At 36.0% G+C, this 20195-nt stretch overlaps 1 protein-coding gene across 1 annotated transcript in view; it reads right to left on the bottom strand.

Annotated features, from left to right (window-relative positions):
* NCAPG (non-SMC condensin I complex subunit G) overlaps positions 1–20195 on the bottom strand; it is a 57450-nt gene that overhangs the window by 30389 nt on the left and 6866 nt on the right. Inside the window, exon 7 of the mRNA XM_037829472.1 lies at positions 19965–20114. Coding sequence (XP_037685400.1) covers positions 19965–20114 — 150 coding nt within the window. The remainder of the gene's footprint in view (positions 1–19964; positions 20115–20195) is intronic.

Here is a 20195-nt window from a genome sequence, read left to right as displayed (position 1 = left end):
AATAAAGACCTCCAGTAAAGATAACCATATGGTTAAAGATAAATCCCAGTAAAATTGTATAGCATGTTTTGGAATTTAACTCCACGCTTTACTTCTCACAAGTCTGAAAACGCAAATGCATAAAGAATAATGAAATATCCATGTTTAGGACATATAATGCTTAAAGATATAATTTATAACAAGTGAGACAAAAAGGTGATGGTACATAGGGAAGATTTTACTAGTGTATGCTATGGAGGTTAAGTTGGTATGAAATCAAACATGATATGTTACATTAGGACATTAAATTTGAGTCACATGGTAACCACAAAGAAAGTATCTTAAAAAATATAGAGAAGGAAATGAAAATGGGCTCAAAATGGTACAACACATAAAAAAAGTAAATATAAAAGTAGGCATTAACCAAAGAAGTGAAGGACAAAAAGGGAGAAGTCTTAACAAAGACCAAATGGGAAAATGGTAGAAGTTCTGCATTATCAGTAGCTACTCTAAATGTAAACGGATAGCCTCTCCAGTCAAAAGTCATAGAATGGATAAAAAAGCATGACCCAACTATATGCTGTATAGAAGAGACTTGCTTTAAATACAAAGACACAAGTAAGCTGAAAAGTGAAAGGATGGGGGAAAAAGAAACATGCTAATAATAACTAAAAGAGAGCTGGGATACCCATACTAATACCAAAGAAGACTTTATGTCAAAAACTGTTATAAGGAACAAAGGTCACTAAATGCTGATAAAGGCATGAATTCAATAAGACATAACATTTTAAATATATAAGGACCTAACAGCAGAGCCCCAAAGTATAAAAGCAAATATTAACAGATTGGAAGGGAGAAAGATACCCAGTTCTACATTAATAGTAGGAGGCTCCAATACACCAATCTCAATACTGAATATCTAGACATAACATGAATAAGGAAATAGAAGACTTTAATGAGACCTAACAGACATATATAGACTACTTCACCCATGAGTAGCAGAACATACATGGGTCATTCTCCGAAGAAGCCATCTGTCAGGTCACAAAACAAGTCTCCAATTTTTAAATACTGAAATCATATAATGTGTCTTCTCTGACCATAATGGAATGAAGGTAGAAATCAATAATAGAGGGAGAAATGGAAAATTCATAAATACGTGGAAATTATACATCACACTCTTAAATAACCAATGAGTCAAAGAAGAAATCACAAGGGAATTTAGGAAATATCTTGAGGTGAATGACTATGAAAACATAACACACCAACACTTATGGGATGGAACAAAAGCACTCTCAGAAGAAAATTTAGAGCTTTAAATGCTTATATTAAAAAAGAAGATATAGGTAGGGCTGGTATCTGTGCCAGAGCCTGGATGGCCTGAGAGTATGGAGACAATGTGGATCAGGGACAGTGGCAGCATGGCAGCTGGGTTCAGCCGTCCAACCCTTGTCTTTCTTGCTGTCACTGCCACCAGGATCATTTAGATTGTGTGTGTTAGTTCTAAGCCTGTTGCTCACCCTCCAGTCCTCCAGTCCACTGGTTCTCCCTTGCACCATCACAGACAGCTCTGAGGGTGAGTGGGCTGGGTAACTCATCCCCCCCAACCCACCCACCCGCAGGCCAGGACCATGGAAGACATGAAGTTGGAGTTCCCCACCCACCCACTGTGTCAAGAAAATGTCAAGGAATCGACTTATCCTATGAGATGAGAGATGCAGAAAAATTTACCTGGTTTGTTTTTAAGCCAAAACTCTTCTGCTATGACAAACAAGCTACCTATACTACAGAAACATGGAATAACCCATATAATATATGTAAGACAAAATATTGAAACAAACTTTATTAAACCAAACTTTCAGCAATTATTTAGATATTTAGTCTACGATATTGCAGATAATCCAATTGAAAATACGTTGTTTTCCCAAGACTAAAGAATTTATTGATGGGAGCTTATAAACTGGAGGAAAAGTTCTTATCCAGGAACATTCAGGGATCTCCAAGGGTGCTGCCTTTTTATTGCATACATTATGGAAACATTTGGAATGAAGTACAGATGTGCATTTGCTTATATTCAAGAAAGAAGACTGAGTATTAATCCTAATGCTGGGTTCGTCCATTAACTTCAGGAATGTGAAGCCATCTACCTAGCAAAATTAACAATACAGATGATATCACCACTATATAAAGGTCATTATCTGTCCATTCTGATACCACAGGTAGTTTGAAGAGAACACATGAAGATGATGATTTTAGAAACATGCAAGTGTTGGCTGCACAGAATGGCTGACTCAAGAGCAACATTACAGAAGATGTGAATTTCTGTTTGGGAAGGAGAAAATACTACAGACAATAATAATGGTAAAAAAGAAAAAAAAGAAAAAAAGGCAGTTGCTTTTCAATTATATGTTGCTTCCAGACATGTTTCTCTGCAACTTCTTGAGCAAAATTTTAACATGTTGGAATTCTGCAATAGATGGTACTGATGGTTTTACTCCTTTTGGTTTTTTTTTTTTTTATTTTTCACTTTACAGTTTTATTATAAACCAAGAATTTTGGACTTGCAAAGAGGTATTATTGCAATAATCCACTTTTCATACTTGAAATTTATTTGTAGGATATAAACTTATTACTTTAAACAAAATGCAAGTTGGGGGGATTTGTTTATAAATTTTGGGTAATTTATAACAAAAGAATTTACTAAAGTTTACTAAAATATTAAAAAACAAAAAAGAAATAGAGGTAATGACATCAGTATGGTGACGTGAACAGCTACTGAAAACTTCTCAAGAAAGAAAAAAAGGAAAATTCTAAATTGTTTGAAACTCTGGAGGAGGATATAGACTGGAGAAGGACTCTGCAGATGCCGAATTGAAGAAAGAGAGAGAAGAAATATCAGGTAGGAATCTTCCGTCCCGGACCAGCCAGTCCTCTCTCCTCCCACTCACTCAGTATCTGTGTGGGAAAGGCACAGAATCAGCAGACGGGACCCCTCCCACCAAGGACATAGACTATACAATCTCTCACAGCACTGAGACATACCCCACTGTTTGAAGACCCCAGGAACAGGGGAGGACATTTGAAGGCCCAGGTCAATGAGGGACAAAGAAACTGAGAAAATGTGGATAGAGACTATATTTCCAGCCCTGGGGTTGAAAGCCCTTACCCAACTTTGAGGGAAACAGCAGCCAGAAGCCATTTTCTTGCTTGGGGGTAAGGATGGAGTACTGGGTCAGCAGAGGGAGTACTATGCCAGATTTTGGATGGCAAAATGAGGGTATAGGAATCCCAAATTTTCAGCTCAACTGTTAGACACAGCCTGTGCTCAGAGGCAAAGCAGCTTCTGAGGATGATTAAGTTACTAAACAGCACCATCTGCTGGACAGTCAGGAAGGTACCAGAGTTGAAACACTTTTAAAAAGATACTTCAGATCCTCTTAGGACCACAGGAGCTGATCTACACAACCTGCATGGAAACCCAGCCCTGCTTTGGCTAAGAAATACAGAAGATACAACTGTTATTAAGTATGGCTCTAAAACAAACCCAGGTCTTGCTAGCCAGCATAAAACAGAGCACCACTGGAAGCCAGCAGATCTGTTTTACCACACACAGTGAACTTGATGGGTTTCCAGTGCCTACCTCCTAACCCTGTGGCAGGCCACCGTGGGCACATGATTTTGGGGGTAAGACTGGGGGGCAAAGTCAATCTGACAAATAGCCAGCAAGAGAAACAAAGAACAGACAGAGATCAAAGACAACCAATAAGAAAACCTTAAGCAAAAGAGAGAGAAAATGACCTCCAGAATAAACTACTCAAGAAAATCAAGTGCTAAGACACCAAAAATCACAAGTAACACCAGGAAACACAAAGATATGGCCCAGTCAAAGGAACAAACTAACACTTCAACTGAGATTCAGGAGTTGAAACAACTAACTAAAGATGCTCAAACAAATCTTCGAAATCAAATCAATGAGTTGAAAGAAAATGTGACAAAAGAGATGAAAGATAGAAAGAAAACACAGGGTGTCCATACAGAAGAACTTGTAAGCTTGAAAAAACAAATGACAGAACTTACGGGAATGAAAGGCACAAAAGAGATGAAAAACGCATTGGAGATATACAACAGCAGACTTGAAGAGGTAGAAGAGAGGATTACTGAACTAGAGGACAGAACATCAGAAATCCTACAAACAAAAAAAACATGGAAGAGAATGTAAAAATATGAGCAGGGTCTTAGGGAAATGAATGACAACATGAAGTGCACGAATACATGTGTTAAAGGTGTCTCAGAAGAAGAAGAGGAAAAAGGGGCAGAAAGAATAGAGGAATATAATCAATGAAAATTTCCCAACTCTTATAAAAGGCATAAAATTACAAGTCCAAGAAGCACGGTGTACGCCAAACAGAATAGACCCAAATAGTACTACTTCAAGACACCTACTAATCAGATTTTCAAATATCAAAGACAAAGAGAGAATTCTGAAAGCAGAAAGAGAAAAGTAATCCATCACATATAAGAGACGCTCAATAAAACTAAGTGTAGATCTCTCAGCGGAAACCACGGAGGCAAGAAAGCAGTGGCATGACATAGTCAAGATACTGAAACACAGAAACTGCCAACCGAGAATCCTATATTCAGCAAGACTGTCCTTCAAAATTGAGGGAGAGTTTAAACCGTTTACAGATAAATAGACACTGAGAGAGTTCATGAACATGAGAACACCTCTACAAGAAATAATGAAGGGAATACTACAGATGGGAAAATAGGAGAGACGTTTGGAAGAGTGTAGAAATGAAGATTAGCAGAAAGGGTAACTAAAAAGGTAAAAAGAAAGGAAAAAAGCAAAAACAAAAAAAGATATGACATATAAAATTCAAAAGGGAAAAATGGTTGAAGACAGTAATGCCTTTAAAGTAATCACATGAAATGTTAATGGATTGAAATCCCCAATCAAAAGACATAGATTGGCAGAGTGAATAAAAAAAAAAAACAGGATCCATCTATATGCTGTCTACAAGAGACTCACTTAAGACCAAGAACAAAAGCAGGTGGAAAGTAAAAGGATAGAAAAAGATATTTCATGCAAACAAGCAGAAGAGAGAGCAGCTATACTAATATCTGACCAAGTAGTCTTCAAATATAAAACAGACAAAGAAGGACACTGTGTATTAATAAGAGGGATAATCCATCAAGAAGACGTAACAATCATAAATATCTATGCACCGAGCCAAAGTTCCCCAAAATACATGAGGCACACACTGACAAAACTGAAGGGAGAAGTAGACACTTCAACAATAGTAGTTGGAGACTTCAATACACCACTCTCATCAATGGAAAGAAAGTCTAGAGAGAAGATCAATAAGAAAACAGAGATATTGAATAAAATGATAAATGAACTAAACTTAACAGCTACACCACACAACAGCAGGGTACATATTTTTCTCAAGTGCTCATGGATCATTTTCCAGGAGAGACCACATTTTGGGTCACAAAGCAAGTCTTAATAAATGTAAAAATACTGATATTATACAAAACACTTTCTCAAATAATAATGGAATGAAGATGGAAATCCATAACAGACCGAAGGCTGGAAAATTCACAAATATATGGAGTCTAAACAAAACACTTATAAACAACCAGGGGGTCAAGGAAGAAATTATAAAAGAAATTAATAAATATCTTGAGGCAAAGGAAAATGAAAACACAATATATCAAACTTACTGGATTCAGCAAAGGCGGTGCTGAGAGGGAAATGTATGCCCTAAACACCAATATTAAAAAAAGAAGAGCAAAAGTCAAGGCATTAACTGTTCACCAGGAAGAACCAGAGAAAGAACAGCAAACTAACCCCAAAGCAAACAGAAAGAAAGAAATAACAAAGATTATAGCAGAAATAAACGAAACTGAGACCACAAAAGCCATAGAGAAACTCAACAAAACCAGAAGTTGGTTCTTTGAGAAAATCAATAAAATTGATGGACCCATAGCTAGGTTAACCAAAACAACAACAAAAAATAGAGAGACAGAGATAGAGATAGAGATAGAGATAGAGATAGAGATAGAGAGATAGAGAGAGAGAGAGAGAGAGAGAGAGAGAGAGAGAGAGAATAATATGCAAATAAGTAAAATCAGAAATGGGAAAGGAGACATAACTACTGACACCGCAGAAAAGGAGATAATGAGAGGATACTATGAGCAACTATATGCCTATAAACTAGACAACTTAGACAAAATGGACAACTTCCTAGAAAAAACATGAACAACCAACATTGACTCAAGAAGAAACAGATGACTTCAACAAACTAAACACAAGTAAAGAGATTGAATCAGCCATCAAAAATCTCCCAAAAAAGAAAAGTCCAAGACCAGATGGCTTCACATGTGAATTCTACCAAGCATTCAAGAAAGAATTAGTACCAATCCTGCTCAAACTTCAAAAAAGTTGAAGAGGAGGGAAAGCTACCTAACTCATTCTATGAAGCCAACATCACCCTAATGCCAAAGTCAGACAAAGATACTACAAGAAAAGAAAAATTAGAGACCAATCTCTTTAATGAATATAGATGCAAAAATCCTCAACAAAATACTTGCCAATCGAATCCAGCAGCATATTAAAAGAATTATAAATCATGAGCAAGTGGGTTTTATTCCAGGTATGCAAGGCTGCTTCAACACAAGAAAATCAATTATTGTAATACAGCACATCAATAAATCAAAGCAGAAAAACCATATGATCATCTCAATTGAGACAGAAAAGGCATTGGACAAAATTCAGCATCCTTTCTTGATGAAAACACGCAAAAGGATAGGAATAGAAGATACCTTCCTCAATATGATAAAGGCAATATATAAAAAACCCACAGTTGATATTACACTCAATGGGGAAAGGCTGAAAGCTTTCTCTCTCCAAGATCAGGAACATGACAAGGATGCCCACTGTAACCATTGTTATTCAACACTATGCTGGAAGTTTTAGCTAGACATGTAAGACAAGAAAAAGAAATAAAAGGCATCCAAATTGGAGAGGAAGAAGTAAAACTGTCACTGTGTTGCAGATGACATGATCCTATATGTAGAAAATCTTGAAAAAACTACAGCAAAGCTACTACAGCTAATAAATGAACACAACAAAGGGGCAGGGTACAAAATCAACATGCAAAAATCAGTAGTGTCCCTATATATTAGGAATGAGCAACATGAGGAGGTAATCAAGAAAAAAATTCCATTTACAATAGCAACCAAGAGAGTCAAATATTTAGGAATAAACTTAACCAAGGCCACAAAAGACCTACACACACTACGAGTAATTGCTAAAAGAAATCAAAGGACCTAAATAAATGGAAGGACATACCATGTTCATGGATTGGAAGACTAAATATAATTAAGATGCCAAATTCTATCTAAATTGATTTATAGATTCAATGCAATACCAATTAAAATCCCAACAACTTACCTTGCAAAAATAGAAAAACCAATAACCAAATTGATTTGGAAGGGCAGGGTGCCCCAATTAGCCGAAAATATCTTGAGAAAGAGGAATGAAGTGGGAGGTCTCACACTACCTGACTTTAAAGCATATTACAAAGCTACAGTGGGCACAACAGCATGGCACTGGCATAAAGATAGATACACTGACCAAAAGAATCAAATTGAGTATTTTGAAACAGACCCTCTCATCCACGAACTATTGATCTTTAATAAGGCAATCAAGCCAATGCAACAGGGACAGAGCACCGTCTTCAGTAAATGGTGTCTACAGAACTGGATATCCATATCCAAACAATGAAAGAGGATTCTTATCTCACATATATAATTAACTCAAAATGGATCAAAAACCAAACATTAGATCTAAGACCATAAAACTTTTAGAAGAAAATGTAGGGAAATATCTTAAAGATCTTGTGATAGGAGGTGGTTTCCTAGACCTTACACTCAAAAGCATGAGCAATGAGAGAAGAAATAGATAAATGGGATCTCCTCAAAATTTAACACTTTTGTGTATCAAACAACTTTGTCAGAAAAGTAAAAAGGCAGCCTACACAATGGGAAACAATATTTGGAAACCACACATCAGATAAGGATTTAATATACAGAATATATAATAAGATCCTACAACTCAACAACAAAAAGACAAACAACCCAATTTTAAAACAGGCAAAAGATATGGACAGACACTTTTCTGGAGAGGAAATACAAATGGCTCAAAAAACATATTAAAAGATGCTCAACTTCACTGGCTATTAGGGAAATGCAAATCAAAATCACAATGAGACACTTTTCACACAAATTAGAATGGCCATTATCAAAACAGAATATTACAAGTGCTGAAGATGATGTGGAGAAACAGGCACACTTATATTCATTGTTGGTGGGAATGCAGAATGGTACAACCACTCTGAAAGGCAATTTAGCAGTTCCTCAGGAAGTTAAGTATACAATTGACAAACGATCCAGCAATCCCATTACCAGGTCTATACTCAGAGGAAGTGAATACTAGGACACAAAGGGACATTTGTAAACCAATTTTTATACCAGCATTATTCAAGATCACCAAGAGATGGAAACAGCACAAATGTCCATCAACGAATGAGCAGTTACACAAACTGTGATGTATACATATGATGGAATACTATGTAGCTGTAACACAGAATAAAGTACAAAGCATATAACAACATGGATGAAATTTAAGGACATTATGTTGAATGAAATTAGCCAGAAACAGAAGGACAAATACTGTACAGTCTCACTAATATAATGAGCAAACTTTGAAAGTTAAAGCTGAGAACACAGGTTATCAGGAGATAGAAAGAAGGTAGAGATTGGGCATTTGATGCTAAAGGAGTACACAATGTTCAACAGCATTGATTGTATAGATCCAGAAATGGATATCACAATACTGTGTGATGGTAGTACAATATTGTAAGTTCTCTGAACAAAGACGACTCTGAGTACAGTTGAAAGAGGAAGTTTGGGGACATGAGTGATACCGGAAGGAAAGACAGAAGATAAAGACTGGGACTGTATAACTTAGTGAAACCTAGAGTGGTCAATGATGGTGATTAGAAGTACAAATATAAGAATGTTTTTATATGAGAGAGAACAAATAAATGTCAACTTTACAAGGGGATGGTATTGGGGAAAAAATACAATCAATGCAAACTACAGTTTATAGTTAATAGTAACATAGTAAACTGCTTCCACTGATTTTAAGAAAGGCAATATACCAAAGCTAATTATCTATAAGAGGGGTAAATAAGGGAGGGGTATGGGATACTTAGCGGTGTTGTTATTGTCCAACTTTTTTATTGTATTTTATTTTATTTATTCTTATTTTTTCTTTTATTTTTTTTATTCATCATTCTTTCATATTTTTCTTTTTCCTCCTCTTCATCTTTCTTTGCAGAAAGAATGGAAATGTCCTCATATAGACTGTGGTAGTGAAGTCTTAACTATGTGATTATACTGGGAAACACTGATTGTTTACATAGAAGGGAATGTATGGTGTGTGAATAAAAATGTTTAAAAAATAAACAGTGGAAATGTTAAAGAGGTTGAAAAAGAGATCAGACTTCAATTACAGATATGAACAAAATGGACTTGGTTAAAGAATAAGGTACATCAGAATAAAGGGTAAAGGACAATATTGACAGTGTTTTAAAACTTCAAATTCTGTGTGGGACCAAAAGAATAGACATTTACTTGGTGCAAAATCTGTATTTTCTGTAGCACAGTATATAATTCAACTTGAATGGTCAGTTTATTCAAACACCATAATTACATAGAACTTTGAATAGAGAGTAAGATCTCGTTCGTTTGTACAGGTTAGTGTGAAGTTCTGATACATCCTAGAGTAATTTGGGCAGAGAATAAAAATGTATCCGCAAAGCCCCCTTGCAGTGAAAAATACAGAAATATTTAAATTCCCCACCTGGGAAATTACTGATATTCTCACAAGCACTGGAGTCTACCAATTTAGAAGGTTGAGCCCTTGATCTTGGGGCTTGTCCTTATGAAACGTGTTAGTGCAAAGTAAGAGGCTAAGCCTACTTATAATTGTGCGTAAGAGTCACCCCCAGAGAACTTCTTTTGTTGCTCAGATGTGGCATCGCTCTCTAACTCAACTCTGCCCTCCTCTCTATGTGGGACATGACTCCCAGGGGTGTAAATCTCCCTGGCAACATGGAACATGACTCTCAGGGATGAGCTTGGACCTGGCACTGTGGGATCGAGAAAAACTTCTTGACCAAAAAGGGGAAGAGAAATGAAACAAAATAAAGTTTCAATAGCTGAGAGATTTCAAATGGAGTCAAGAGGTCATTCTGGAGGTTATTCTTATGAGTTATACAGATATCATTTTTGGTTTTTAATGTACTAGAATGGCTAGAAGGAAATACCTGAAACAGTTGAACTGCAACCCAGTAGCCTTGATTCTTGAAGATAATTGTATAACTATACAGCTTACGAGGTGTGACCATGTGATTGTGAAAACCTTGGGGCTCTCACTCCGTTTATCTAGTGTATGGGCAGATGCATAGGAAAATGGGGACAAAAATTAAATGAATAATAGGGTGGGTGGGATGTTTTGGGTGTTCTTTTTTACTTTAATTTTTATTCTTTTAATTTTTTTTGAAATAGTGAAAATGTTCAAAAATTGATTCTGGTGATGAATGAGTAACTATATGCTGATACTGTAAACAACTGATTGTACACTCTGGATGACTGGTATGTGAATATATCTCAATAAAATTGCATTAAAAAAAAAAAGAAACCCCAAATCAGAGACATAATGTCACTACTGGAGAATCTAGAAAAAGAAGAGCAAACTAAACCCAAGCAAGAACAATGAAGGAAATAAAGATTTGACGATGGTAAATGAAATAGAGAATTAAAAAACAATAGGGAATCAATGAAATAAAAAGTTGGTTTTTTGAAAATATCAATAAAAACCAAGAAAACTTTGGCTAGACTGACGAAGAAAAAAGAGATGATGCAAACAAATAAAATCAGAAAGGAGTGATTATGTTACCACCAACCCCACAGAAATAAAAAGCATCATGAGAGGATACCATGAACAACTGTACACAAAAAAAATTAAATAACCTACATGAAATGGACAAATCCCTGGAAACAAAAACTACCTACACAGACTCAAGAAGAAATAGAAGATCTGAACAGACCAACAACCAGTTAAGAGACTGAATCGGTCATCAAGAACCTCCCAACAAAGATAAGCCCAGGACCAGATGGCATTTTAAGAAACATTCCAAGAAAAATACCAATCCTGCTCAAACTCTTCCAAAAAACGAAGAGGAGGGAACACGTCCTAACTCATTCTATGAGGCCAACATTACCCTTATGACAAAGTCATATAAAGATAACACAAGGAAAAAAAAATGCTTACCAATACCCTTATGAATATAGTTGCAAAAGTCTTCATCAAAAATACTAGCAAACCAAATCCAAAGCACAATAAAAGAATTATGCACCATGATCAAGCGATATTTGAACCAGGCATGCAAGAGTGTTTTAACATAAGAAAATCAATAAATGTAATAAACTACATTAATGGAACAAAGGAAAAAAACACATAATCATCTCAATTGTTGCAGAAAAGTCATTTGACAAAATCCAACACCCTTTCTTGATAAAAAAACTTAGAAAAGTAAGACTAAAAGGAAACTTCCTCAGAATGATAAAAGGCATCTATGAAAAACCCACAGCTAATATCATACTCAATGACGAAAGACTGAAGGCTCTCCCTCTAAAATCATGAAGACAAGGATTCCCATTGTAACCATTGTTACTTAACAATTTTATAAAAACCGTAGGACAGTACAATACAATAAACCCTTACATAAACTAAGGATTATAGAATTACTAGTATAACTATAAAAATATTGTTGCAATGCAATCCCAATTAAAATTCCAACAACCTTCTTTGCAGAGTGGAAAAGCCAATCATCAAATTTGTATGGAAGGGTAAGGGGCCCTGAACAGCAAAAGCCTTATTGAAAAAGAAGAACAAATTTGGAGGATTCACAATTCCTGATCTTAAAACTAATTACAGGGAGAAGATAAGATGACAGCATAGAGGGGAGTGGAAGCTAGTTAGTCCTCCTGGAACTACTAATAAACAACAGGAACAACCAGTAAATAACTTGGAATAACTGCGGGGAGACAAACGTGACCGTCCACTCATCACACACCAATCTGAATTGGGAGAAATGCCCGAGATCGCAGCATAAAATCTGTAAGTAAAAACTCCAGACCCAAGCTGAGAGCCCCTCCCTCACAGAAGCCTCGCAGTGCTTGAGAGCATCACTCAATAAACACCAAGAAACCTTTGGCTAGACTGACAAAGAAAAAAGAGAGCGCCTGTAACTCAGCCCAGCTCCAACTGGGGTTTTAATGTTAATCGCTCAATACAGACTGCGAATGCCCTAAAAGCAGACAGAGACTTTTGGTGACGACTGACCTTGGAGAGTCAGGGAACATATGTGTCTCAGGACGGGGAGCCCAAAGGATTGGGTGCTATCTCTGGCCGACAGGTGAATCTGGGGGCTTTCTGTCCCTTTCTCTCTCTCTCAACCTGGGCGGCTCAGTGGAGAAAGCCTCAACTGTTTTGGCTTGCAGTGCTCTATAGTAGAGAAAGCCTCAGCCAATTTAAACTTGCAGCTCTCTGACACAGACAAGGGTGGAGATAGCAGAGTCAGAGAAACAAAGAATCTATTTCTATGCAAATGACCTCTCTCTAGGGGGAATATCTTCCCACGAGGAAAGAGGTGGGCCCAGCTCTACTACCCGCCTTCCATTAAGAACCAGACCCCAGAGGCTGGGGAAAAACAGCCAAGGGCCATACGTCCTTACACCAGTCTGGAGAGACAGGCTGACAGGCGCCTCCTGCTTAGCAAAAAAGCATAAGGTGTGTCAATCCTATAAGACACACCATCAGGGAAACCGGATACTGAATATTTCCTCCTTCCGGGACCTGAGCCTGTTCTCATCTGGGAAAACCTGACTGGGGCGGCCAAGGATGTCAGATGCCTAGACAACAGAAAACTAAAACCTACACTAAGAAAAACGAAGTTATGGCCCAGTCAAAGGAACAAACTTACACTTCAACTGAGATACAGGAATTGAAACAACTAATGTTAAATCAATTCAAAAAGTTTAGAGAAGATATAGCAAAAGAGATAAAAGCTATAAAGAAAACACTGGGCATACATAAGGCAGAAATCAAAAGTTTGAAAAAAACAACTGGCAGAATCTATGGAAATGAAAGGCACAACACAAGAGACGAAAGACACAATGGAAACATACAACAGCATATCTCAAGAGGCAGAAGAAAACACTCAGGAACTGGAGAACAAGGCACCTGAAAACCTACACACAAAAGAATAGAGAAAAGAATGGAAAAATATGAGCAACATCTCTGGGAACCTAAGGACAAAATGAAATGCAGGAATGTAAGTGTCATGGGTGTCCCAGAAGGAGAAGAAAAGGGAAAGGGGGCAGAAGCAATAATAGAGGAAATAATCAATGAAAATTTCCCATCTCTTATGAAAGACAGAAAATTACGGACCCAAGAATTGCAGGATACTCGAAACAGAGTAGATCTGAATAGGCCCATGCCAAGACACTTAATAATCAGATTATCAAACGTCAAAGACAAAGAGAGAATCCTGAAAGCAGCAAGAGAAAAGCAATCCATCACATACAAAGGAAGCTTAATAAGACTATATGCGGATTTCTCAGCAGAAACCATGGAGGCAAGAAGGAAGTGGGGTGATATATTTAAGATACTGAAAGAGAAAAACCGCCAACCAAGAATCCTATATCCAGCAAAACTGTCCTTCAAATATGAGGGAGAGTTCAAAGTATTTTCTGACAAAGAGACAATGAGAGAGTTTGAGAACAAGATACATGCCCTACAGGAAATACTAAAGGGAGCACTATAGACTGATAGAAAAAGACAGAAGTGAGAGGTTTGGAACACAATTTTGGGAGATGGTAGCACAGCAATGTAAGTACACTGAACAAAGATAACTATGAATATGGTTGAAAGAGGAAGGTTAGGAGCATGTGGAACACCAGAAGAAAAGAGGAAAGCTAAAGACTGGGACTGTATAACTCAGTGAAACCTAGAGTGTTCAACAATTGTGATAAAATGTACAAATATGTTTTTTCACGAGGGCAAACAAACGAATGTCAAACTTGAAAGGTGTTAAAAATTGGGAGGTATTGGGGGAAAAATACAATAAATGTAAACTAGAGACTATAATTAACAGAATCATTGTATTATGCTTCCTTTAACGCAACAAAGGCAATATACCAAGGTAAATGCAGATAAGAGGGTGTCATAGGAGAAGAGTGTGAGACTCTTGCCATTGGTGGTGTTGCCTGACTCTTTATTCTACTTTCATCTAAGGTTATCTTTCCTTTTGCTACTTCCTAGCTGTCATTTTTTTTTTCCTCTCTCTTTTTTCTTTTTCTTTTGCCTCTCTACCTTCTTTGACTCTTCCTCCTGCTTTGTGGAAGAAATGTAGATATCCTTAAATTGATAGTGGTGAGGGTGGTGAACACATAAATATGTCACTATACAGGCAACCATCAATTGTTTACTTAGGATGGAATGTATGGCTCGTGAACAAAACCATCTTAAAAAAAAAAAAAAAACTGGGTTGATGACAAAACCTTGAGGGCAACATACTTGAGTGAAATAAGCCAGACACATAAGGACAAATATTTCAGGGTCTCACTGATGTGAACTAATCATAATATGTAAACTCATAGACATGAAATATAAGTTACCAAGATATAGAACAAGGCTCAAGAATGGGGAGTGGTTGCTTAGTATGAGCAGAATGTTCAACTACGATGCACTTAAATGTTTGGAAATGAACAGAGGTGACAGTAGCACGTTGTGAGAATAACTAACAGTGTTGAATGGTGTGTGAACGTAGTGGAACGGGGAAGCGCAGAGTTATGTATGTCACCAGAAGGAAAGTTAGAGGTTAAAAGATGGGAATGCATAAAACAGTAAACTTTGTGGTGGGCAATGTCCAAGATTAACTGTACAAATATTAGAAATCCCTTTCATGAACCAGAACAAATGTATGATTCTACAACTAGAAGTTAATAATAGAGGGGCATATAGGGAAAAAGTATATACCTATTGCAAACTATATACTACAATTAGTAGTATTTCAACGTTCTTTCATAAACAGTAACAAATATACTATACCAATACTACAAGTTAACAATGGAGGGGGAGTGGTTAGGGATACAGGAGGATTTGAGTTTCCTTTTCTTTTCTCTCTCTCTCTCTCTTTTTCTTCTTTGTCTTTATTTCTTTTCTGGAGTAATGAAAATGTTCTAAAAATTGAACAAAAAATAATTGTGGTGATGGATGCACAGCTCTATGATTGTACATTTTGAATCTTTGGATATTTGTATGGTATGTGAAAAATCACAATAAAAATAAATAAATAAATAAATAAACTTATTACAAAACCACAGTAATCAAAACAGCATGATACTGGCATAAGTACAGACATACAGACCAATGGAATCAAATTAAGAACTCAGAGATCAACCCTCACATTTATGGCGAACCAATTTTTTACAAAGTATCAAAGACCACCTAATTGGGAAAAAAGTCTTTTCTACAAATGGTGCTTGCAAAACTGGATCTCCATATGCAAAAGAAGGTAGTCAGAACCGTATCTCATACCATATACAAAATCAACTCAAAGTGGATCAAAGACCTAAATATAAAAACCAAAACTAACCAAAAATATTAAACTCCTAGAAGAAATCATACGGAAGCATCTTCAGGACCTTGTGTTAAGCAACAGTTTCTTAAACTTTACACCTAAAGCACAAGCAGCAAAAGAAAAAACAGACAAATGGGAACTACCAAAATTAAAAACTTTTGTGCAAAGACTTATCATGAAAAAAGTCCTATACAATGGGAGAAAATTTTGAAACCACATATCTGATAAGGGTTTAACATCCAGAATATATAAAGAAATCCTTCAATCAACAACAGAGAAACAACCAGAGTAAAAAAAATGAGCAAACGACATTTCTCCAAAGATACACGAATGGCCAAAAAGCACACAAAACAATGTTCAACATCATTAGCCATTAGGGAAATGCAAACTAAAACCACAATCAGATACCATTTCATACCCACTAGAATGGCAACTATCAAAAAATGGAAAAGTGTTAGAGAGGATATGGAGAAATACAAACTCGCATTCATTGCTGGTGATATAAAATGGTGCAGTTGGTCTGGAAGACAGTTTGGCTGTTCCTTAGAAAATTAAGTATAGAACTACCATATGACCTGCAACCCAACTTCTAATTATATACCCAAAAGACGTGAAAGCAGGGACTCGAACAGATATTTGCACACTGATTTTAATAGCAGCATTATTCACAACTGCCAAAAGACAGAAGCAACCCGTGTCCATCAACCAATGAAAGGATAAACAAAATGTAGTATATATACACAATGGAATATCATTCCCTAACAGGAATGAAATTCTCATACATATAACAACATGGATGAACCTTGAAGATATCATGTTCAGTGAAATAAGCCAGACACAGAAGGACAAATACTGTATGGTCTCAATGACATGAAATAATTAGAATAAGCAAATTCAGGGTCAGAATCTAAAATATAGGTAATCAGGGGATGGGGTGGCAGTAAGGAATTGGGAGTTAAGGCTTTAATTGTATAGAAGTTTCTATACGGGACCATGGGAAAGTTTTGGTAAACAGATGGTGGTAATGGTATCACAACATTGTGAATGTAATTAACAGCACTAAATAATACATTTAAATGTGGTTAAAAGGGGAAATTTTAGGTTGTATATATGTTACTATAATGAAAATAAATCCATGGAACTGCTGAACGCAGTGAACCGTAATGTGAACCATGGACTATAGTTAACAGCACAATTATAAAAATGTGCTTTCATCAATCATAACAAATGTACTACACCAAAGCAAGGTATTAATAATAGGGTGGGATATGGGAAACCTGTTTTTATGCATAATTTTTCCGTAAGTCCACAACTTCTCCTAAAAAAAAATAAAAAGTTAATAAAGAAAATTTAAAAAGTACAAGAAAATTTAACACAGCATTGTTTTTAATCAATGATAACTGAAACACCTTAAATATCCATCAGTAGAGGAATAAATGTAGAACATTATGCAGTTGTTAACAAAGTAATAGATATGCATCAACATGATCTCAGATAGCAATAGGTAAAAGAAAAAAAATGTATTGTTTATTATATTTTAAAAAGAAACCCATTTATGCATGTAATATATGTGTAACATAAAAATGCAGAGGAAAAAGTCTGAAAGTATTAGTTAACTCTAAGGACATTGGGGAACTGGGGGTATATGAAACAAAAGGAGGAATTCCACATTTTTATTTTATATTTCTATACTTGAATACTGACAAGAATCCGTTCATTTTATGTAATTTTTAAAAGTGAAATTAGATAGAAATTAATCAAAATAATTTATGAAAGATATATTTTAAAACAAAATTTTTTAAACAAAAACCAGATAGTGTTTACTTAATAATAAAACTTGCTACAAAAGTTCACCCTGTGATTATATAAAAGAGCCAGAAAACTACAGCTTCTGTGCCAAATCTGCCCCACTGCCTGTTTTTATACAGCTCCCAAGCTATGAATATTTGTTACATTTTTTAAATGGCAAAAAAAAAAAAAAATTATTTTTGTGACATGTAAAAATTATATGAAATTAATATTTTAGTGTCTATAAAGGTTGATAAGTTTATTGGAAACAGCTACTCATTTATTTACAAATTATGTTGGGCTAAATTTGTACATAACAGCAGTTGAGTGTTGTGACAGAGACTGTATGCCCCACAAAGCCTAAAACGTTTACTATTTGACAGTTAGAAGAAGTTTGCAGATAAATTTCAAAAAGTAACACATCGGCGGAGTACCTTACACACCGAGCTCTGTACCCACTGCCATTCAGAGCAGCTGACTTCCAACCCTGTAGCGAGGAAGCCATAGAAAGAAAAGCAATGACCAATGATCATTTCTTTGCCACTCCTGGCCCCATAATCCAGCAATTGAGGAAAAATGATGCCGAGTATACAAATTCACCCTTGGCACCTACATTCTACACTCCTGGTTTGAAAATTCCTTCTACAAAGAACAGTACAGCTTTGGTATCCACAAATTATCTATTATCAAAAACTAATAGTTCTTCAAATGATTTGGAAATGAAAGATTGTACTTCATTAGTTTTAAATTCAGAGGAGTGCTCTGAAGATTTTGTGGAGACTTTTCTCCTAAAATTTCTTCCTATGAGAATTTGCTCAGAACACCTACACCTCCAGAAGGAACTACAATTCCAGAAGATATCCAGATTTTGTCAAAATACAATTCAAACCTAGCTACTCCAGTAGCAGTGAAAGCAGTGCCACCCAGCAAAGTCTTTCTCACTAAATATGAAGGACAGAACATTCAAGATGTTTCCAACAAAGAAAACTGATAAAATGTTTCTGCATGTTGCATTCTCAAATCATCTTCTTTCACCACATGGCTGCTGGCATCTCCCAAGTTCACCACCACCTTGATCATCCAACAGACTGCATCTCATTCCCTCTGATTCCATTTTGGGCCTGGCCCTTCCCTGAACACTCAACTATGGCCAGAGGAGGCAGAATACTATATACCTTTAACACTGCCTGATAATTTCAAATTGCCCTTTTAGATCAAGCCTAAGATCTTTCTGATTTAAGTATAACTGGAGAAGTATTTTATCTAATTATAAGTTCATGAAAGTGCTGTTAGAGAACTTTTCAAATTTCAAGCAATAGGAAAATAATGACCTGGCTTCCTGTGGAGACCAGTTAAAATTTGGGAAGAAATAACTGGCAAGTATCATGACAAGGTGCTTCAAAGGCTCAAGACAGGCTTTGGGAAATTTGGTGCAGTAAAGATTACCCTTGTTTATGACTGTTCCTTGAAAGCCAAATGTGAAGTGACAACCTGTCATATTTATGCTCATAATTTTGTCATAAAATTTTCACCAAAACAAATTAACCACTTGATTTATTCTTTGTTCTAGGAGTGGGTAGTTATAATTCAATTTTTGTTAGATATGAGGTTAAAGAAATGCTCTAGTTGACCTTTGTATGTTAATGATTCCCAAAATTTGAATCAACCTTTCTTTTACTCTGTACTGTAAGATATATGTATTTAAATCCACAAAATTGGATGAGTTTGCTTAAGGAGGGAGTATATTCCTGGAGTTCTCCAAACTATATAAGATAAAAATAGGCAAAGAAATCTAGCAAAGGAGATTTTGAGAAGAGGTCAGTGAAGCAGGAAAATATTTCAAGGAGAATAATCAACTTTACTTTTTCAAATGCTACTGAGAATTCAAGTAACAAGAGGCCTGCGACGTGATGTTATTGACAACCCTGACAAGATTCATTTTGGTAGAGTACTGAGGACAGAAGTATGGAGAACAGTGAAGAGAAAAAAGACACAAAGACAGTGGATTCAGACAGCTCTTTCAATGAGTTTTGCTAAAGGGAAAAGAAATGGTGCAGCAGCGAAAGGGGAACATGGAATCAAAATGGTTTTTTTAAAAGGTAAATAAAGAATATTGTATTAAGCAAAAAAAAAAAAAAAAAAAAAAAGTAACACATCATCATCAGCTCTATGGAGAAATATTCATAATCATATCTCAACAGTTTTGGATAAATGACCCTAAACATGCTGACTTTGTTTTCAGTATACTCACCAGCATGGAATAATCTTCAGAAAGTCTCAATGTGCATAGCTATTTATCCCTGCATGTCCACAAAAAAAAAATTGGTTTTTAACGTATTTCCAATCAATCATGACTTTGTGGAAGGGAGACACGTGCGACAATACAAGTATAGTCCAAACCAAGGAAGAAATTTTTACCTCAGTAAATATTCTGCATATATTACTGGCTCTGGCAAAATCTGCTCTAAAAATTCTTCACCTTCATCTCCTTTCAATTTCAAATATTCACAAAGGGCACGCCAATACAAAGCAATTTCAGGAGTTAATGTTTCCACTGGAATCAATTTCCTTCATTTTAAGAAAGAGAATGAGAGAAAGCATGATCTTAACATCCAGTTACAAATATGAACTGAGTACAAAAATGGAAAT

The sequence above is a fragment of the Choloepus didactylus genome, chromosome 3 (assembly GCF_015220235.1).
Source record: "Choloepus didactylus isolate mChoDid1 chromosome 3, mChoDid1.pri, whole genome shotgun sequence".
Taxonomy (NCBI): domain Eukaryota; kingdom Metazoa; phylum Chordata; class Mammalia; order Pilosa; family Megalonychidae; genus Choloepus; species Choloepus didactylus.
This window is presented reverse-complemented; position numbering and strand designations above follow the sequence as displayed.